General features: G+C 39.6%; 1 protein-coding gene across 1 annotated transcript; it reads right to left on the minus strand.

Annotated features, from left to right (window-relative positions):
- Window positions 1-4,738: 4,738 nt before the first annotated feature.
- LOC137008752 (interferon-induced very large GTPase 1-like) lies at window positions 4,739-22,707 on the minus strand. Its single transcript, XM_067370473.1, has 3 exons — window positions 22,635-22,707; window positions 17,103-17,272; window positions 4,739-10,451 (listed from the first exon to the last, which is right to left on the minus strand). Exon 3 carries the CDS (start codon window positions 10,377-10,379, stop codon window positions 5,667-5,669), a length of 4,713 nt encoding a protein of 1,570 aa, XP_067226574.1. The 5' UTR covers window positions 10,380-10,451; window positions 17,103-17,272; window positions 22,635-22,707; the 3' UTR covers window positions 4,739-5,666.
- Between the last annotated feature and the right edge of the window lie 694 nt (window positions 22,708-23,401).

The raw sequence follows: 23,401 nt of genomic DNA on the forward strand, positions 1-23,401 counted from the left end.
TTGTTATTTTCAACAGACTATATTATGAACTGCATTTTCAAGGAAACTGACTTAAACTTGTACCTGCACCAACTGTTGTCAAACAAGATAAGCAAAAACTGTTTTTTTATATATATATTTGCAATGTGACTGTGACTCCATTTAAATAGTTTTTGGCAATGAAGAAAGAAATGTGTAGATCATACACATAAAAATAATAAGGAACAAGTACAGAAATATGCTCATATGAAGTATTCTGTTTGTTCTCTTGGTACATGTGCTTTGAATCACTTAAATGCTTCTTTTAAATCATTCAGATTATTTACATGATTGTGCACATTTGGAAAATAAATATCAGACTATTAATATCAGACAGTTTATTACACAAGTAGTTTTGTAAAACTGTAGATGGTTACCCAGCTAACAAAAATATGGGTAACACTTTATAATAATGTTCAGTTATAATTCATTTATGAATTATAAGTTAATGATTAACGAATCATTTACAAAACAAGAATATACATTCAAAAATGATTAATAAGTGGTATGCTAACAATTTACAAATGTGGTGTAAGCTATCTTAAAATTAAAATCATGAAATAAATCAAACAGATCATTAGTAGATGGTTTATAAGTTATTTGAATAATTATTTATCACTTATAAATAATTGAAGTATTTGTGACAAAATTGTTTTAGTATCATCTCAATAAACAATTGTTAATCATGAACAAATGATGAACAAGCCTTTAGTAAATGATCAGTATATGATTTATTGATGAAGTTGTAAGCTGGTCTGTGTTCAAAAGCATATACATGCAGCTATGCTACAGCACTATTTTTAAGAAGAGTAATTTATTTATTTTGAAGTAGATAAACATTTATAAATGCCTTACAGTCAGGTGATTCCAGTCGGTTATATTAAATCATTTCACTCATCAGCACAGACTTGTGTTCTGTGTGGAGTGTGTGGGGTCTAGTGATAAAGTGAACCTCTGATCCAGTTTTACCTTCCACTGAAGCTCACATCAGGTGCACAGCAGTTAAACACTCCATGTGAGTCAGAGAAGACAGAGTCTGGAGGACGAGTGGAGAGGCACAGAAACCATGTTGCTTGAAGTCCAGTGTGAAGTTTCCACAGTCAGTGATGATTTGGGCTGCCATGTCATCTGCTGGTGTTGGTCCACTGTGTTTTCTGAAGTCCACAGTCAACACAGCCATTTACCAGGAAGTTTTAGAGCACTTTATGCTTCCTTCTGCTGACAAGCTTTATGGAGATTCTGATTTAATTTTTCCAGCAGGATTTGGCTGCCAAAGGTACCAAAAGCTGGTTCAATGACCATGGTGTTACTGTGCTTGATTGGCCATCAAACTCACCAGACCTGAACCCCATAGAGAATCTATAGGGTATTGTCAAGAGGAAGATGAGAGACACCAGACCCAACAATTCAGATGACCTGAAGGCCGCTATCAAAGCAACCTGGGCTTTATTACACCTCAGCAGTGCCACAGGCTGATTGCCTCCATGCCAAGCTGCATTGATGCACTAATTCATGCAAAAGGAGACCCAACCAAGTGCGTGCATATATAGTAAATGAACATACTTTCCAGAAGGCCAACCATTCACTAAAAATGTTTTTTTATTTGGTCTTATGGTCTTATGAAGTATTCTAATTTGTTGAGATAGTGAATTGGTGGGTTTTTGTTAAATATGAGACAAAATCATCACAATTAAAAGAACCAAAGACTTAAAGTACTTCAGTCTGTGTGCATTGAATTTTTTACACGAGTTCCACAATTTGAGTTGAATTACTGAAATAAATGAACTTTTTTATACGACATTCTAATTTATTGAGATGCACCTGTATGTCATCTGTTTGAAGCAGTATGGAGACAGAGAGGTTTCAAAAAGAGTGATTCGAATTCAACAACAAGCAGGCCCTTATAAATACTGCATGTGGCATCAAAGAGGGGCCAAAAAGATGCACAAGATATTTGGCGTTCACATGAAGGACAGATTGTTGCACCAACTGCACTTTTAAATATTCTTATTCAAGATCTGCATGGTGTTCACCATTGCGCAAGGGGGGAAGTGATAAGAAAAATTAAACAGTAGGAATACTGGTCTCCATATTTATATGCAACGGTAGACAATGTTCTGTCCACATGTGAAGTTTGTGCCAAAAATAATATGAGGAAAGTAACAAGCAGGAACATTAATCAAATTTTTATCAAATTTTTAATGAGAGAAGTAATATTTAGATTCATTAATACCATCAGAAATAAGTTCAGATAATGGTTCTGCATTTATTCAAAAAACTATGAAACAAGTACTACAGCACTTAAGAATAAAACAAAGATTAGGCTGAATTTATATGCTACAATTGCAAAGGATTGTAGAACAGATTAAATGGTACCCTCAAGGCCAAGCGTAACACAATATGTGAAAGTACTAAACTCAACTGGGTTGATGCTTTGCCACTGGCACTATTGAGCTATCACTTGCAAACTAATAGAAGTACACATCTAACACTGTATGACAGGCTTACAGATTGTCCCATGCCTGTGCCGTATTGCAGAGGTCCCTATAAAGGACTTCTTTTAGAACAAATACAAATGGAATTAAGATCTTACATGAAGAAACTAACTGCATTACATAAAGCTAAATATTCACAGGAAACAAGAAAGCAGCCTTAGTGAAGAGACAGAGACTTCTTGTCTTGTTGTTCCAGGTGACCAAATATATCTGAGGGTCTTTAGGAGGAAGTGGAAAGAACCCAGGAGAGAGGGATTTTAAACAGTTGTTACAGCAACTTCAACAGCAGTCCAAGTAGAAGGAAAAACTACCTGGTATCATCTAAATCACTGCACAAGAGTTCCCAAAGAAAGGAATGGAAGAAAAGGGGAAAGGCATGAAACAGGTGATACAGGAGACGACAAAGAAGAAAGACTAGAGACACAGAATGAAGGGATGAAGAATGCTGAAAGCTCAGAACAAGATGTGCTGGGAGCTAGGTAAAGCAGAGAAAACCAACAAAATGAGAGAAATATGTCCACTAATGCATCTGACAATCATCATATACTTATTGCATCTGATGTTACAAGCTCAAGCTACAAGTATCTACACCACTCTGAGTTCCCAGATAATGACTTTTCAGCCCTCAAGTAGACCTAATAACAACTCAATAATAACCTCAATAGAACAAGAATTGGTTAATGAGCAAAAAATATCAAAACAATGTAGATGAAAAAATTGAAGAAAATAGTAATATTTTCAGAGTAATAAAAAAAGATATTTTCTGGGAAATAGTGTAAAATAATGAATGTTATAGATGGGCAACATTTACAGCAAGAGAGCAAGGAATGGATAATTATCGGATATGTTCTAAATGACCTTTAAATAAGGTAATAGTAGTTCCAAATCCATATGACTATCAATGTGCTGTATTAAATAAAATTTTATCAGGATTTGAATCAATAGTTATATGGATTTCACAAAATAAAAACAGAATGGATTAATTATATTTATTATAATCAGCAAAGACTTATCAATTACACTGATGATGCTTTATCTGCATTAGGAGAACAATTACATGAAACTAGTAAAATGACATGGCAACATCGACAAGCCCTTAAAGGATTACTCCACTTTTAAATAAACTTTTGCTGATAATTTACTCACCCCTATGTCATCCAAGATGTCCATGTCTTTCTTTCTTCAGTCGAAAAGAAATGACGGTTTTTGATGTAAACATTCTAGGATTTTTCTCCATATCATTCATTTCAATGGGCACCAAACGGTTGAAGGTCCAAATGGCAGTTTCAGTGCAGCTTCAAAGAGCTTTAAACGACACCAGACGATACCAGACGATGAATAAGGGTCTTATCTAGTGAAACAATTGGTCATTTAACAAAAAAAAAAAAAAAAGTTTAAGTTTTATAAGCACAAATGCTGGCCTTGCTCTTTTCTCCGATGCGCGTTCGTGACGTCACGTAATACGCAATTACGTTGAAAAGGTCACGGTTGACGTAGGCGGAAGTATCGAGTCAGTGTTTATATATCATATAGTTGAAGACATGTAAGCACGTTTGCGAATATTTTAAATAAAAAAGGAAAAACAAAATAATAGTGATCCATCTCTCATACAGTGTTATTGTGGCTACGTTCAGCGCTCGTGACACGCACGCGTCGCCATGGAAACAATAAGGGCAAACGTTCTAAAATAAGGGTCGCCTTAAAAAAAAACTCACTCTGGCGGTCAGTTACAATATTTTAAACTCACGCTTGAAAGGTGTGCGTATCCTGGGTGTTTTAATATTAGAAAGCCTAAAAGAACATTTTTGTCAGGACAGAAATTTGTGACTTTTCATAGATTTCCTATACACGATCCTGAGCGAATGAAACTGTGGTTGCTACGCCTACGTCAACCGTGACCTTTTCAATGTAATTGCGTATTACGTGACGTCACGAACGCGCATCATTTTTTTAAATGACTGATCGTTTCGCTAGATAAGACCCTTATTCATCGTCTGGTATCGTCTGGTGTCGTTTAAAGCCCTTTGAAGCTGCACTGAAGCTGCCATTTGGACCTTCAACCGTTTGGTGCCCATTGAAATGAATGATATGGAGAAAAATCCTAGAATGTTTACATCAAAAACAGTCATTTCTTTTCGACTGAAGAAAGAAAGACATGGACATCTTGGATGACATGGGGGTGAGTAAATTATCAGCAAAAGTTTATTTAAAAGTGAACTAATCCTTTAACTGGCTATTAGCAGACAAAGGAGGTGTGTTATGTTTGGAGATCAGTGTTGCACTTTTATACCAAATAGTACTGCACCAGGAGGAAAGTTTAGCAAAGCTATGATTAAAATAAAAAGTTTTAAGAGCAGAAGTTGTGGAAAATGCTGGAAGGGATGAAAAAGTGTGGAATTGATTAGATTTTAAAAGTCATTTGGTTTAACCAAAATTTTTATCAATAGGGGTTATTATTTTGTATGAGTTGAAGAAGATGTCTCCTTTACTTTTAATAGTATAATGCAGGGTTTGTTGTTTGATATATTATACTGTGACAAACACAGGCAAGGCTAAACAAATTACACACTCATGTTTATAATCATGATTTAGCTATTGGTAATGGGACTGACTTAATTTAGTCACAATGTAGCATGTCTAAGAATGCTGGATTTTTGGATTTGTTTTTCCCTCTGGGAAAACAATAGTAAAATTGGGGCTTAAGTAAGCCCCAGAGAGGGGAATGTGGAATATTGTGTATAGTAAATTGAGCATAATATAGCATGTCTCTTTTTATTACTCAAGTTATTTTTTCACATAAAGTAGAAACCACAACACTGTCAAATTGTACAAATTACGGATTTGCCACAAAGTAACTGTCACTTTGTTGCCAATAAACTATTTAAACAAGCTATTTTATAGATATACTTTTTATTTGCAATAATTTTTATTATTATTATTTTTTTTTTTAAAAAAAGACTGTATTCTTCTATCTAGATATTTTGCCTGCCTCTAATGTATGTAAGTACAGATAATTTCACAGATATTAATATGAGGAATGTTCAGTCTTTTTAAAGACTTTAGTTGCATTTAAACTCTTCACTTATGTAGTCTGTAAGCTTAAGTTTTGATGATTGGCGAGTTTCTGAGGTGAAGAACATTTAATTTGTTGAATTATATGTATTTATCCAAACTCTCAATAGCATCCTGTTTTGAGTATGTTCTCCATTCATCTGGGATCTTTCCCTTCCCCTCAAATGTTTTACTGTGGTGCTTTTCCAGATCTTTCTGGAATCTGCACACAAACCACTTCCAGTAGGGCAGTTCAGAGAGATCCGGGGTGATGCTCCAGTCTGCATAAACTCCTCCTGCTCTTCTGTATTCTCTCCAGAGGACTGTATTATCTGACCCAATGGGTTTAAAATCTTGATCACTTGCTACAGCTGATGTGCAGATGTTAATAGACAAGTTTGTTGTTCCTATGTAAAACCACCCATTCAGTCCATTATTACGATGGAAAGGAACACTGTGATCTCCATGATGTTTGTCTATGGTGTTGGTGCAGATGGCTTTACAGAACGGACACTGAACCCAACAGCACTGACAGAAGTGATCAATCAGAAGTTCACCTGGTTTGAAACTGAGGTCTAGATTTTCATCAAATGTTTTTGTGTTGAACCTACTGCTCATATCAGACATTATAGCAGTAAGTTCTTCTCTTATCACATCTTCTAAGAGGCTGAAATCATGAAAATCATCATGTTTCACTCCACTGAGGTCTTTTTCAGAGAAGATCAGCTCATCTGAGAGCTTCTGTGTGAAACTGTTCAACCACAAACCAACATCTCCTCTGTTCACTTGAACATGTTCAGTAGATTCATGTGCTGCTTTCATGATCTTCTGCTGCAGGATTTTAATGTTCCCATTCATCTTTGGTAAAACACTGACACTGAACTTATCAGTGATGTACCGACTGACTTCATCTCTGATGAAACTCTTGAAGTGATCTCTGGGATTATGAATGTAGTTTGTGTATTTGTTAAAATCCTCCACTTCTGCCAGTGTCTTCAGGATGTGTTTCTCCAGATTTGATCTGTTTCCATTCAGTGATTCACAGTTTGATTTCATTTCATCAGTCAGATCTCTGGCAGTCTTCTTGTAGACACTCTGCTCAATGGGCTCTTTCAGTTTCTGACAGATTATCTCACCAAAAATGGCATCTGATGCAGCTCCATGACAGTATTTCTGGAAAATACTGTAATACTCTTCTCTCTTCTTCTCAACATATATTTCAGGATCATTGGCTTCCCTGAACAGTCTGTGTTGGTCAGTGATCATCTTGTTTGATCTCCTACAGATGGAAAAACTCAAATCCACAATGAATTCAATCTTAAACACATATTTCACTGCTCCTTCCTGGTGATCTATTACCCTTGCCTTGATGTAATCTGTGAGTTGTTGAATGAGGCTGATGTTGTAGCCAGTTTTTGAAATATTGAATGATTGAATCATTCTGTCTGTCTGCTGAGCAACATCTGTGACTAATGATCTTATTTGGGATTCATCTGCTAGAGACAGAGTTCGATCATATCCAAATGTTTTTTTAACTGTTCTGCAAGCATCCTTTACAACCTCTTTAATCCCTTTTTTTGTGGACCTTTTGAAAACAACATAATCTGAATAGCTCGGCACAGTAAAAATATTGTACACACTGCTCTCCTTCCAGTGGTCTACAGAAATGCTTTCATAGATGTCTCTGAGGATTTCTCTCACATCTCTCATTATGTCAGTGTCTTTGATTGGAGGAGTGTCTGTGATGATCTTCTTCACACTCTGCTCCCAAAACAAATCAAACTCTTTCTTCAGTGTTTGTTCATCATTCCCTTTGTTTTTGAGTTTTGAGGCAAGTTCTTTGCTCTTTTCAAACAGAGCATTTTCATGACGTGTCCTTTGAGCATCAATCTTTTTCTTCAGGTCTTGCTGATGAAGAATCTCATTTAATTTCCTATTTGTTTCGATTACAATGTTTTCCTGAAGGTCTTTAATTTTGATTTCAAATGATGCTTTCCACTGAATCAGTATATCTTTATCTTTGTTTTTCTCAAAGAAATCTGACATTGATTTTTGCACTTCTTCACTTGTTTTCTTCAGTTCTCCTTGAAGATCAGATTCCTCAATTTGGTGAATTGCTTGATTTTCTATTTTGTTTTGTAGTTTGTTTTCAGTTTCTATCATGGCACTGCGAAGCCTCCAGGACCACTTGCTGTATTCAGTCTCCAGTTTCCTGTAGGCTGAAATCTCCAGAGAATTTCTGAAACTGAAGACAAATCTTTCCTTCAGTAAAGCCTCCCAGAGATCTTTAATACGATCTTTTAAGTCTACCAGTCTCATTCCATGTGATTTTGAGGCATGAGACATAATAGTTTCCTTTAGTTCCAGAATATTCTCACAGTAGTTTGGGTTTGGTGGTGCCATGGGTGGGCTGCCCTCCCAGAGCTGAGCAAAATACTTCACATCATTCTGAACATCAAATCTAATGACATCACTGAAACATTCTGCATCACAGTCCTCCTCTTCAGCAGCGAGTTTAGTCATCTCATCCAGTGTCTCCTGCAGTCGTCTCCTTCCCTCCTTAGTTTTTTTTCCAGCTGTGACGTCTGAGACGTTCTGATGCACAAACACACAGCTGGGATTCAGTTTGACCTTCTTCATCCTCATGAAGGCCTGAACAACAATCTGAAGAATGTCCTGCATCTCAGATGAGTTTTCTCCAAAGATGTTGATCAAGGTCAGATTTGCAAGACCAACAACAAATGTGGCCAATTCATTGTCATGTTGTCTTGTTGATCTTCCAGCCAGTTCTAGAGCACGAAGACCCTCAGTATCAACAACCAGAATATAGTCAAAGTTCATCTGTGTTTTCATCTTGTCTGACACTTTGACCAGCTGCATGAAAGCTCCTCTGGTGCACCTGCCAGCACTGACGGCAAACTGGAGTCCAAACATGGCATTCAGCATGGTGGATTTCCCAGAGCTTTGAATCCCTAAAACTGACAGCACAAAGATTCTCTGGTCTCCCAGTTTCTGGATGAGTTCATCTAGAACAGCAGAGATCCAGACCACAGGAACATGAGCAGCATCTCCATCCATTAGCTCCAGTGGAAATCCAGAGATCATCATCTCTGCTGCAAGACTCGGGAGAGAAGAGAAGTCAAACTGCAGGTCTTTCTTGTTCTTCTTCACAGATTCACATGATTCATAGATCTGACCGATCTCCCTCATGATGTGCTGCAGACCAAAATCTGAAGCTTGAAGTTCCTCAGATATTCTCTCAAGTTCAGTTTGTTCAGCTTTGAGTGTTTCAGATTTATCATGTTTCTCTTTCAGTTTTAAGACCTTTGACCATTTTTCATCATACTTTTGATGTAGATTGGAAAGATCAGCTGAAATATATTCATCTAGTAGGATTATGAGCCAGTTAATAAAAAACATCTTCTCATGTTCATCATGTGAATCTATTTCTTTAATACAGTGCTTCATAAACTCACTGATGACAGATTCATGCTGTTGTTGCCGAATTTCCTTTATTTCTTTTTGTTTTCTACTTATTTCCATTTCTATCTCTTCTGCTCGAGGTCGATGTAGTTCTTTGTTCTTCTGACTCCACTGATGCCACAGTTTCCCCTGATGAGGCAGAACTGATTCTTTGATTTCTGTCAGATCTTTATTCTCCAGTAAACTCATCATCTGCTGTGCTGCTTCTCTTCCTCTCCTGCAGGCATCATCATCTTGCTCATCTACTCTGATGTCTGAGTGTTTGGACACATCTTCAAGTCTGAAAATGTGAGATGATTCTTTGAGATAATCGTGAAGAGCTCTACTGAGCTCTTCATTTACTTCAGGTTGATTTTTACCTTTCAGACCTATTTTGAATTTCCCTTTCTTCATCTCAGTTACAGCAGATTCATCCTCAGTAAAAAGAAAAATGAGTGGTTTTCTGTCCTTGTACAGGTTTTGGATTATTGCTGCACTTTTGTCATTTCTGTCCAGTTGTGGTAGCAGAACAACATTGACTGAGGCCATTTCAGAGAGGATCTTCAGCTGTTTCTCATGGTCTCCTGCATCACCATGTAGATTACAGAATGCAACACAGTCAGTGAATTTATCTGTGTCTTTCCCAGAGGGGCAGAACCAGGCGATCTCCACCACTCCATCCATCAGGACTCTGGTTCTGCTGCTGCCTGGGCAGTTCCTGTGGAAGAACGTGTTGTGTTTCTCATTGATCAGACTGTTCATCAGCTGAGACTTGGATGAAGACACAGAGCCAAACCTGAAGAAAAACACCATTGGAATTTCTGCCTTGTAGATTAGCTGGGTTTGACTGATGATTTCATTGTTGGTGTTTCTCTTCTTCCAGCTCTTGTTGATTTGTCTGAATGTCCAGAGAGGAAACTCAATCTGTTGTGTGAATGGATCAGGAACAAGCAGAGGCAGAGCGTACTGACACTGGGACAGTTTAGTGACCATCAGCTGCTTCAGGAAACCATCAGCACAATGAAACACGGCCATCTGAACATCCATGAGGTGAATTCGCTCAGATTGACTCGATACTTTGCTTTTATGAACATCCTCAAATATATTACTCTCATCTTCAGATAAATCACTGCATCTTTGTATTGTTTGATCCTGTTGATGGTTCACTTTAGTTTTAATGTATCTTGCCCTATAGTTATGTATCAGTAGTTTTTGTATGAAAGTCTGAACAAGCTCCTCTTCAGCACAAGACTCACAGGACTGTAATGAATGTGCAGATACCTGAAGAACATCTGCAGCTCTTAGTTTGAGTTGTCTGACTTCAAGATGGAGTTTGTGAAATAGATTATTCATTTTTCAGACTTTTGCTGTTGGTGTTGATCTGGATTGACTCTTGTTATTTCCAATGTCTTTGTTTTTTTTTCCCTGATGAAAAAGTGACATTTAATTTACTTGGGACTAAATAATATTCAATTTAATTCACAATACACATTGTTTCAAAACAGCTTTGCAAAATTCATGTTACTGTTTGTAATGTCCTAATGTCAGTCCACATTGAGCAGTTAAGAGTTGGGGATAAATTAAAATTAAGTGTAGGGTCTTTTAAAAAATAAAATAAAATAAAAAATCAGGCTGAAATTCAGGGTGTCTTTTTTTTTTTTTTTAACTGTAACATGCTTCACAGTCACACATGATATACAGTGTTAGAACACTCGCTCCCCTAATCATCACATCTGATGAATTCAGGTGAAATATTGGCAACTGTAAGCATTCTTAACTTCATATATCCATATAAAATAAGCTGTAGTTCAGATCATTATGGCGGTTCCCTTTCGAAGGGAACTTCTACTCTGCGTTCGATGACGCAATGGGGGGGGAACGTCCACGTGACCCAGTGTTTCAAAACCTTACTACCAAAAACTCCAATCCTATTGGCCAGCGACAGTCAAATGGCGCGACCCGGAAGTATAAAGGCGCGCCTACGGAAGTAGTCAGTATGCATCGTCTTTTCGGGACTGTTTTGTCGACCTCCATTTTGTATTCTTTGTCTTAAAGAATTCATTTCAAATTCAGTATGTCTGAGAAAGGTAAGAACTTTAGGAAGTGTGCTGATCCGTGTCCGAGATTTCTGACACCGGAAGATACACACACCCTATGTGTTCACTGTCTGGGGGAAGAGCACTGTCCGCATCAACTGTGATCAGAACACTCCGTTCTCGCTGGCCCTCTTCTCGAGAGAAGGGGTGTCAACATCTGTGCCTGGTGGATCTGGTCCCGCTCGCGCTGAGGCGGAGCGAAGACTGCATTCATGGGGTTCACAGATGGAGCTCGCCGCTGAGTTTGAGAGAGGTGTGACTGTCTCTCAGCCTCAGGCGGCGGCTGGTGAGGACGCGATCCTGGATGATGATGATGTTTTATCACTAACATCGTCAGATCCAGGAGCGAGTGTTCTTCTGGCTGCCAGCCCCCAAGAGCAGGCGATGGCAGTGGAGGAAGAAGCGAGTGAAGCAGCTTCTTTCTCCAGACCTCCCTGTTCAGCCTACGCTGAGTTACTGGAGGTTATGGAGCGCGCTGCCGGCAGACTGCAGCTGCCTTGGGAGCGTGAGAAGAAAGAGGCCATTCGCGGCAGACTGGACGAACGATTTCTTTCTGACCATAACCCCGTAACTCCGGTGAGCCTTCCATTCCTTCCGGATCTCCATGTAGAGATCGAGAAGGCATGGAAGAGCCCATACTCGGCGAGAATTCATACACATCAGCAAGGTAACTTTGCTGATGTGGAGGGATTACACCAGCATGGGTATGTGACGATGCCGCCTATTGACAAGACGTTTGCGAACTATCTCGTCACAGGCAGCGCACCGTCACTAAAAGCTCTGGTCCTGCCGTCCAAACCCCTTAAGATGACGTCATGTTTGAACGGCAGGGCGTACGCTGCAGCGGGTCAGGCTGGCGCAGCTTTGCACACGATGGCAGTGTTGCAAGCTTACCAGGCTGATCTGCTGAAGGATCTGGATCAGGGCCACCAAGCAGACGGCCGCCTCGATCGACAGATCTATGGCGGCCATGGTGGCCACGGAGAGACATCTGTGGTTGAACATGGTGAACATCGGGGAGAAAGAAAAGGGCTTTCTCCTCGATGCCCCAGTCTCGCCCTCTGAACTTTTTGGCGGTTCCGTTGAGACGGTTGTTGGGAAGTTCAGAGAGGCGAGGGCGCGCTCAGCAGCATACAAAAATTGCATACCGCTCAGATCCGATTCTGGGCCCAGACACCCGGGAGGCCCTGGACCGTCTCGAGCCGAGGCTCAGAGGCAGGTCCAGCGATCCAGTGACGCCGCTCGAGTGCCTCCTCCGCCTCGGAGTAAGTCGCAAAAGCAGCGGGATACGAGGAATAGAAAGCAGGATCTGAGGGAGGTGATTGAAAACCCGCGTCAGAACAAACCCCGTCAGTAGTCAATCTCCTCTCTGGCGGGGGGCACATTACATCTGCCCTCAACTCTATTCCTCGGCCTTCCCGGGGACCTTATTGACTGATACATGTTCAGATGACACTCTTGAACAGTCAGGACTGACAGTTGGGCCCATGATGAATTTTTTTCTGACGGCCTGCCGTCTGGCTTGATAGTGAAAAGGGGTTCTTTTGGCGAAGGAACCTGAGTTATCCTCCCACTTCGGTCAGGAGGAAGTTTCGTGGGTCAGATTGCCACGGGAAAGGTAAGCAGGGTTCAGCTTATTATTATTAGTGTTGACCTTGTCTTTCTATTCCTAAACATATTTTCCTTAACATGTAGCAGTAAAATATTAGGGTTTTTTTGTGGGCAAACTGAAGGTGTTTTTAGAAGGACTGAGCGGGCCACAAAATGGCCGCTGTTCAGTTCTTTCTAAGCTTCTCAGCTATTGTTTAGTATAGTTTGAGTTGCACTCACTGCTTCAGTTTATGTGATGTCGGCGGCTTTAATCGGCCGCCTGACATCTCGTGCTTGGGTACTTTGCTTTCCTCCCTGTCCATGGGATTGAAAGCGATGTTAAAACAGGCTTTGTTTGCTGTTTTTCTTTACCCATAGCTTAGCGGCTAGGCTAGAGCTAGGAAGTGTTATTTAAGGGATAACATTATTTATATTCCTAGTTTTTGGCCTCCTCCTGAGGGAGTTGTTTGGCCGCATGCCCACTATCCCCTATTTATGTAGGTGCATGGGCTGAGTTGACAGATAGGTTGTAACTATCTGGGTACTTCCTGTTCTGTTATCTCAGGTGGATTAGGCCCTTATCATGTTTAGGCAGATAAGTTAATCAGGTTTCTGCTAGGCCCCACTTTTCTGGAACTTTATATCAATAAAGGGAAAAGTTTTCTCCTCTAGGCCACTTGTTGCATGTTACAATCAAGTTGAGTGGACATTACTACTATTATTTAGTGTCTGTCCTCTATGGCTTAGTACAGATTTGAGAATCTGTATGGAGTAACGATTCCCTTTGTGAATTACATATATTTAAAGCCTCTGGTGTTGCTTTAAGTTCTAGATCCTTGCCCTACATTTCTGTATGTAAGCTTAGTATGCTGCCACAGGTTGGCACCTGTCTCATGATAGTTGGCTTATTTCTAACCACTATGTAGACACTGGTGACCTAATACTCCCCATTGATAGGTTTATTGGTGGTCTGAGTGCATCACCTGTTGGATTGCATACTCAGGGTAGCTGTACCACTTTCTGAGGAAAGTAGGTATATGTTTAGCTTCCTGTTTTTTGATCATCCTTTCAGCTAATCTTTCTAGCTTAGAATGTAGGCCTGTTTGTTACATAGCCTCTTTCTAGTTAGCATTGGCTAAGTTAGCATGCTTTGGTTTGATCAGTTTATGCTCACATTGTGTACACTGCCACAGGCTGTGCCACGTGTTTGTTTGAAGTATAGGCCCTATAGGCCTCCTTTAGACCACGTTGGCTGTGTTGGCTCCCTTCAGCCAACTTTATGACATTGCCTGATGGAATGTGTATTAGCGGTAGCTCAGGATTAGCTCCCCTTAAAGACTGTTCTCCTGTAGCTTGGTTCACTATTAGATCACGAGCTGTTGCCACATACGGCATGAATGAGTAGGCCCTCTTAGGCCTCCTTTCTGGGCCTATGTCAGCATGGTGGGTGTCTCTTAGTCTTCCAATTGGGCTGCTGCCTCTTGTCTCTGATTTGGTCAAAGCTCTGAGGAGCTTCCTTATCAGTTCACCTGTTGGCACAGTCTGGTATACCTTACAGCTGCTGTAGCCACCTGTTACTATAATCGTTGGCCCTCTTTAGGCCTTCCTTCTTAGTTAACTGGTTGGTTCAGCCTGCGAGTGTATATTCAGAAACAAGGGCGAACGCCACTTGTCATTAGGATAGGTGGCCCTAGGGGCCTCTTTCTTGGCTGACTTGTTGTGCGGGATGCCTTCGATCTGACCACTTCAAGAGCATGCTTGGCCTGAGCGAACAGGCCACATGGCCTGTTTGCATCAGAGAGCGGTATTTTGTGTATCCCTTCTGAGGAAGTTTTGATACACTGCTCTTTAGTGGTCTAGATGACTGCCAATCGGGCTTCGGCCTCTTGTTCCTGATTTGGTTGGCTCCGAGGGGCCTTCTCTTTCAGTTGACTGGTTGGTACAGTCTGGTATTGACTACAGAAAGCCATAAAGCCATCTGTTGCTAAGATCGTTGGCCCTCCTTAGGCCTTCCTTTCTAGCCGGCTGGTTGGCTGGTTGCGACCACTTTAAGAGCACACCTGACCTGAACGAACAGCCCACTTCAGGCCTGTTTTGCAGCAGGGAGTAATATTGTGTATTTCCTCTGAGAAGGATTCATACACTGCTCTTTGGTGGTCTGGATGTGGCAGCCGCTTGCTGATGCCAGATGTATACTAAGGTAGGCCTCCTTCTCGGCCTCTGGTGTAACATTTGGAGTTCAGCTAGAGTACTCTTCTCGCTGTGGGGATAGTGTGGTTGTTGAGTACTCTGAGTGGCTAGCCCCTCAGTAGACTGTAGTAAACCTTACTGAGGTCTGGGTTTCTTACTACATTGTCTCACTGAGCCTAAGAGAGATGCTAGTTGAGCTCCAGCCACCTAGATATCTAAGGTGGATCTTGTATGCTCCTAGTAAAGGCCAATGGAGTTATGCCATATGTTAAAGGTTTTTAGGCCTTATAGGCCACCTTTTTCAACATATGGTATATGTTGATATGTTTTTTGATTCGAGGATCTTTTCACACGCCGTTGGCCACGGGTCTGGATGGTACTTAACCTCCTTCGTGTCGGTTAGTATCTTTTCTGGTGCCTAAGAACACTGCCATGAGCTGATGCCACGCATTTGTCGAGGTGACAGGACTGTATAGGCCTTCTTTGATGAAGTGTCGGCGTATGAGGTACTCCTCTTGCTGATAGAGTAAAAGGTGCTTTTACCGAGTACACTGCTCATCACTGCATGAAAAGTGGGATTTTCGTCAGTAAGCGGCACTGTAGATTGTCGTGGAAGTTCAGGTTTACGACTGCACACAGCAATTTGCAGGCAACACCGAAAACTGCCATGAATTGTCAGAAACTGACGTGGGCCTTGCTTGGCAGTTGTCCCCCCATGACCCCCCTTCCAGGGGAGGTTTTAACATGTAAATGAAAATGCTGTGAGCTATACAAATGCAAATGCAAATTCTCTCAAAATCGACTAATTTTGAGAGAAATGTCTGCAGGTATCCATCTGCTACTTCCAGTCTATTGATGGATATGACTCTGGAGCAGAGTATGATACAAGCCTGCACAAAGTCAAGTTTTTATAATTCCTAAGCCAAAGCAAATGTTGAGTTTAAATCAGTCATGAATCCAGAATGAAACATGGTTGTTTTAGGATACAGAGTGTACTTGAAACCTAAGCAAGAGATCTCAGAAAATAAAATCAACAAAATCAGTAAAATCACCTAGAACAAACACAAGCCAAAGTGTCTGTTTTTTTTTTTTCCCTTAATATATGTAATTGCTCATAAAATAAAAAATTTGCTTATGAACAATAGTAAGCAACATATAAATTAACAAGACTTGTTAATAAAAACATTAAGGACTTTGCAATTCATGCTTGCTTTAGGTAGCCTACTGCTAATTTTAGCTTAATCTGTCTGTTGTAATTGGAGGTTTAAGTGGCTTAACACTTAGCATGTATTATGATAAGACCAGGTCAGCTTCCCTGGTGGCATTGAGGGTGACGCTGTCCCCTCTAGTGGCTGGGTGGGGTCCCTTTCTTGGCTCCCTGCCCTCATTCCCTAGAAGAGACCACTCTGTATGCAGAAGGGTGGATCTCAGAAGCTCTTAGCGGCCTTATCAGGCCTTCTCTCCTGCGAGGAAGGCCTCTTATAGGCTTAGCTTGGGCTGGTGGCCTTAGGGAATGCTGTCACTGACAGTCAGGTGTGACCCGAGGGGGAGTTGATACAGTTCCTGTAGAACTGTATGGGCGTTGTCTCAGCCATTCTAATTGGCATGCACTCCCCTAAGCATGGAGGCGTGGGTATATCGTTCCCCATTGCGTCATCAAACGCAGAGTAGAAGTTCCCTTCGAAAGGGAACGTCTCAGGTTACGTATGTAACCATAGTTCCCTGAGAACAGGGAACGAGACTCTGCGTTTCCTTACCATGCTTGGGGCTGCCTGTGGAACAGTCCCTCAAAGACGATGAATACTGACTGCTTCCGTAGGCGAGCCTTTATACTTCCGGGTCGCACCATTTGACTGTCGCTGGCCAATAGGATTGGAGTTTTTGGTAGTGAGGTTTCGAAACACCGGGTCACATAGACGTTCCCCCCCATTGCGTCATCGAACGCAGAGTCTCGTTCCCTGTTCTCAGGGAACTATGGTTACATACGTAACCTGAGACGTTTTGTTTAAAAAAAAATACAAATATTAAATGTGTATGAATTTACACACTAAAAAATACTGGGCTATTTTTTCAACCCAAACATGCTGCAATGCATGCTGAGTTTTATACTATTATTCTTCAGCAGGCAGCAGATATTGGGAATGTTGTTAATGGTTGTGAGACAAAGCTCGAATAGGTGAGAAAGAATGTGCAAATTAACCTGTGGAATTAAATATTGCAGTCCATGAAGCTGAGAAAGCTTGTGAATATTCTGCTTCAATGTCTGTTGTTGTTGTCAATTGTGTGAAGGATATGAAGTTCAACTAATCCACTTCGAAAGGCTTGTGAGTAGAACAGTCAAAACTCTTTCCAGCTAGGAGAGATGGATTCCTACAACAGAGAAGAAGGATTTTGAGCAGGGTAAAGCAATTAAAAGTCCAAAATTATAAACTTGTTCCAAGAAATAGCAGTTTATTACAGAACATGGACAGAACAGTGCTTAGTTTGCTTGTCCTAAACAACTAAAAACATGTTTTTAAAGGTTTTTTGACATTTATAGCACCATCTATTGCCTGATCTCCTCCATTTTCTCAGAATGTGTCCATACACATTCTGAGGGTGTCCTCAGAATGTGTCCATACATATGTGTGCCAAGTTTGGTGAAAATATCTAATTTCGTTTTGAAGTTATAGACACTTATATACAAGAGAACATAAAAAATGACCCATGAAAGACTTTGATTGGATTTTTTAGCCACATCCTATTAAAATTTTGACATTTGGGCTTTAACATTTAGTAACCCAACTTAGGTTCCATGTTTCCTATGCTGGTTTCGTCTCGATCCGTCTAATGGTTTCGAACATATTCGCAAAAGTTTTTTTAGCACTAAATCACAACGTTGCACGAAATCTGACATGTCTGGTATCGTTGGACTCGGCAAGGTTTCAGGATTCTAAAGACATGGCTCCTGTGAAAATAAGTCGACCACATCTAAAGTTATATATATTTTTTTTTTTTTTTTTTTTTCACAATTATAGCACCGCCTATGGTCAGATTTACACAAAAATTTGTGTGCTTCTTTAGAGTCATATGCTGCATGTGCTGAGTTTTGAGTTTAGGCTTAATAGGCTTTTAGGTATATTTAGCCATGCCCATTTTCTAAATGACCCAGTTAAAGCGACCCAAAGGGTAAAATTAAACTTTTTATAAATATTTTTTTTGATCTAGAGAGTTCATAGAATTGTCCTACACTGGTTTTGTTCCGATCAGGTGACAAACCTAGGACTATTTTGCAAAAGTAGGTTTTTCACATATTTGTGAACAATTAATGAACGATTTAATTGACAAATTGGATTGAACGATTTGATGTCCTCAAATACCATCATGCCCCCTTGGACCACAGCATACCAAATTTCAAGTCAATCAGACTAACGGTTGCATAGTTACAGTTATTTTCAGCTATTTTCTTGTGTTATAGCGGCACCTAGTGACCAATAGCCACGATTATTTTAATGTAACCATAGAATGAGCCACTTCATATGTGTACCAATTTTGGTGCAAATATCTTATTTTGGTCTTGAGTTATAGCCATTTTAGTAAAAGTGGCTCCTCCCATTACAAAGATTTTTACACCCCCTAGTGACCGTGGATTAATATTTCAACTTTTTTTGATAATTATTGATATTCAAACTCCAGAGAACATTTCTGCAATGGTTTGGTTCCGATCGGGCAAAAAACCTAGGACTAGTTTGCAAAAGTAGATTTTTGACAAAATTCAAAATTGCAGAAAACTTTTCATACCGGAAATGAAATCGGATATATACATTTTGTTCATTTTGTAAGGATTTATATAGTTTAAAGAGATTATAAATGACAAAATATTGAAACCTTGAATTATATTAGTGGCCTTCTGCTGCCATCTGGTGGCACAAAATGACAGTGTCAGGCAATTTAATATAGAAAAATATGGTTTTAAAGGTTTTTTGAAAACCGTGAAATAAAATTTCAAATTTTTTTAACAACTTTTGATATTCCCACTCCAGAGAAAATTTCTGCACTGGTTTTGTTCCGATCAGGCGAAAACCCTCTTTGCCGCTGTCGCCTTTGGCTTGCTTAGTTGGGGACACTTTTACTTGACATTTGATATTCAACAGTGCTTTGATCTGCCTGCATTGACACTATTCTTTAAGAGCTGCTGTGCTGCCAAAATTATATACCAGTTATCAGTGTAAAGCTGCTTTGACACAATCTGCATTGTAAAAAGTGCTATATAAATAAAAGTGACTTGACTTGACTAGTTTGCAAAAGTAGGTTTTGGACAAAGTTCAAAATTGTGGAAATTTTTTCCTACCGCACATGAAATCGAAGATGTTTTATGTTTTATGTTTTATTTGTCTTGAGCCAAGGATTTCAGTGATATAAGACACTTGATTCTAGGACAAATGGTCTAGGAGTTATTAGCGATTTACAACTTTTGATCACAGTAGCGCCACTTATTAGTCAATTGGGGTCATACTCTGTCAACCTCTCCTCGATTTCTGTCCTATCATCTGACAAAGTTTCAAATCTCTAGCACTTACGGTTTGGGCTGCACGATCAGTTTTACGGCAGAATAATAATAATAAAAACAAATACAATAGGGTTTCAGCAATTTGTGCTTGAACCCCTAAAAATCCTTACAATTACAATAGGGTTTCAGCATTTCATGCTTGAACCCCTAATAATAATGGCATTGATGGCATTATAATGCCGCCATAGTATAACCTCATTCATATCTGCCGGGGGGATGAGTGGAAGACTGCATTCGTAACACCATCTGGCCACTATGAGTACCGGGTTATGCCGTACGGCCTGTCCAACTCTCCCTCCGTGTTCCAGAACTATATGAATGAGGTGTTCTGGGAGTTCCTCCACCAGTTCGTCATAGTGTATATAGACGATATCTGTATGACGAATCTCTTGTTAATCTCTTTCTGGCCTCCTAGTGATGTGAAATATGAGCGAGAGTTTACACAGGGTGATTATTTTGTATTTGAGCTGCGCATCTTGGATGCGGCGTCCTTCAAAAATAGGCTATCTTAAGCGAACCACTGCAGCGAGCCGCTTCTGAGACGCTTCTAAAACGAACCGCAGCGCAGCTGGTGTAAACACGAGTATTGACTAGAGTGGCCGTGTATCAGCTCCGGACCGGTAACCGTGTCGCAGCCTTAACACGCTGCACATGTGTGCAGTGTAAATGAAGCTTTACACTACACAAGTGTGTGGTGAGTTACGGCTACGACGCAGCTACTGGAGCTGATACGCGGCCACTGTAGTCAATGCTTGTGTTGAGGACGGAACAAAACCTTGCCTGAGCAGTAAAGCACCAGAGAGGTGTGCAGTGTAAACAAGACTTTACGCATTTTTCACACCGCAAGCGTCAGCTTCAGCTGCAGAGACGCGCGAGTATTCACACTGGAAGCGTTTGTACAGCATCACAGCAGTGGCAGCTGCATTTAAAGTGAGCATTTCTTTACAAAGACAACTATACATTTGTTTTTTTAAGTTGGTCATTTATAAACTTGATATAGTAGTTGAAAGATTGAAAGTTTGTTAACATGGGGATTTGTAGCCTACAACACTCACATATAAACGTAAATAAAAAAAAAATAAAAATAATAAAAGCCTGTGTTATCCATTGCTGCACATGAATGAGGTAAGCTTTGTGTTTTACATCATCTGCCACATGCACATGTTAAAGCCCCGGGTATACTTCACTTTCCGCGCATCCTTCAAAGTAGTCTATACTAAGTCATGGATGCAAACTGCAAACTCCGCGAAAAAAGCCAACAAACTTGGGTTTGATTTGGGTATGCTAGAGCCTATACAGCTGTCTGTGTAATAACTACAATAATGTTTATATATCATATTTTCTGGCTAGTTTACTTTAGTTTTTTTATAATACACCATACTTTAACCCAAAATGAATAATTGAAAACAAGTTTAAATGAGTAAATCTTCTATTAATATTTTTTTTTTTTTTTTTTCCCCTGACATAGCCTACTCCAATTCTTGTTAAAACACACTAGATATGCTTATTCTATGCATTTTGAGCACTTTTTTGTGTGAAATCATATTTATTTTGTCCATCAAAGGTGTGCTTTCACTTTAATTGAGCGTTAGCAGCGCAGCAAAAATATACCCAGCATCGAAAAGATCGCAGCACTGCTGCTTCTGCTCTGCTCCTGCTATGTGAATGCTCTCAACATGGGCGCCGAAAAAAATATGCGCTGCTTATGCTCTGCTGACTCGTGCGGTGTGAAACCACGGTGCATTTTTATGGGCTGAAATTCAACATAGTCATATATTTAAGCTGTGAATATTTCAATTTAAGGGGAGACACTACAGGCAAAAACACTGTTTTTTTAGGCACCTGTCAATTTTGAGATTTTGTACTTTTTGCCGGATTTTATACAAGATATTATTCCTAAAAAAATGGTGAAAATTATTTTTTTTTCTGGCTGTTGATAGTATTTTCTGATTTATGGAGTGATAAAAAGAGATAGCAAAAATTCCCTCTGTAAAAACCTTTTAATTTCAGTCATTCAAATTTGGCAGAAAATTCAACATTTCACATCCGGGAACTGCAGGAAAAGCAGTAGAGTGACGATGCATGATCTCCATCTGCTGTTTGTCGGCTTCACCAGCAGGTGCCACTAGCAGCTGTTTATGATATGCAAAGCAACAGTTAGAAACAGGTCATTCATTCATAAAAATGGATTTGCAGAAATGGAGCAAGCGGTAAGTGAATGTGTGATGATTATCAAGGCCAGTATAAATGCAGTAAAGCTGATAAAGACACAAAAGCTGCATTTACGTTTAATTTACGCTAGCGGCACCTACTGGTGAAGCCGACTAACAGCAGATGGAGATCATTCATCGGCTCTCTACTACTTTTCCTGCAGTTCCTGGATGTGAAATGTTGAATTTTATGTCAAATTTGAACCACTGAATTTGTGGAAGCCACCAGGCCACCAGGAGCAACTCATTCTACGCCCTTTCAGCACTAATTTTGCCCTGCTTGTCTTTAGTAAATCCTGACAGCAGTTTTTTTTTATGCCTGCTAAAAGTGGGTTTGCACTGGCAAGCTGTTTTGTCCTTTAATAGCCTACACTATAAGCATGACTACACACACACAGACAGGTTTGATTTGCTATCTTAGTGAGGGCATTCCATAGGTGTAATGGTTTTATACTGTACAAACTGTACATTCTATCCCCCTACACTACCCCTACCCCTAAACCTACCCATCACAGCAAATGGTCTGCATTTTTACATTTTTAATAAAACATTGTTTAGTATGTTTTAAAGCTATTTTAAATATGAGGACTCATGAAATGTTCATATTTCATGTTTACATTGTAATACCAGTGTAATACCCATGACATTATACAAATGTCTGTCCTCATAAATCACAAAAACACCTGCACGCACACACACACACACACACACACACACACACACACACACACACACACACACACACACACACACACACTTTGTTCTAGATACTGATATTTGAAATAAATGTTTGAGTGTCCTCAACCTATAGTACCGTAGAATTAAACAAAATGGACTTCATTTGACACATGAGGAAAGGGAAGAAGTACATAACTATCACTTTAAGTAGGAACAAACACAGAGAGAGAGAGAGAGAGAGAAATAAAGAACAAAAATAATGTAATTTTTTAAATATAAAATAATGAAGTCAAACCTGAGTGTGGTAGTGTGCCTTCTCTGTATCATCAGTTCGGTTATGAACTGTGAAAGAAAGTTTCCTGTCAAACGTGTCTACATATCAGAAAACAAAAAAAAAAACCTTGACATGGCAGTAAGAGAAAGTGAAAGTGTTTTAGTGTGTTATTTGTGGTAAAGTCTTTTGAGCTGATTTAAGCTAAGTGAGCTTCTGTATTTTTTTGAACATTGTGGCATTTCTGTCTTTAATACTACAACTATTGGTAAAAGATAGTTTTAAATAAATTGTAGAGGAATTAGTTTGCCATTTACTGCTCTATAGATAGGGATTTCCTTTTATGTCTTTTACATTTTTTTCCATCCCATTAGGCAGGTAATAGATTAATAATGTACTGATAATATACTGGTAGAAACTTGAGTCAGAATCTGGAAGGAACAAACACTGGAGGTAACAAAGGCTCAAATACCTTTAGCACACCATTTAAAAGATTAATGTTTTGAAATTAATACTGTGTAGTAACTCAACATTTTAAGATATGCAAAAATATATTTTGTAAGAACTGGGTTCAACTATTTGTTTGGTTTTGACTTTTTACTAAACTTTATACATGCTGTAGACACAGGAGATGCTCTTTACTTGTTTTCCAAGTAATACCACAAAGGTCAAAAAGCACAAAAGCATACTTAGCTCAAACCAGCAAAACATTACCACAAATAACACCAAAACACTTTCACTTTCTCTTACTGCCATGTAAGGGGATTTTCCATCTTCCTAAGTAGACACAC

Source organism: Chanodichthys erythropterus, chromosome 3 (genome assembly GCF_024489055.1).
Source record: "Chanodichthys erythropterus isolate Z2021 chromosome 3, ASM2448905v1, whole genome shotgun sequence".
Classification (NCBI taxonomy): Eukaryota; Metazoa; Chordata; class Actinopteri; order Cypriniformes; family Xenocyprididae; genus Chanodichthys; species Chanodichthys erythropterus.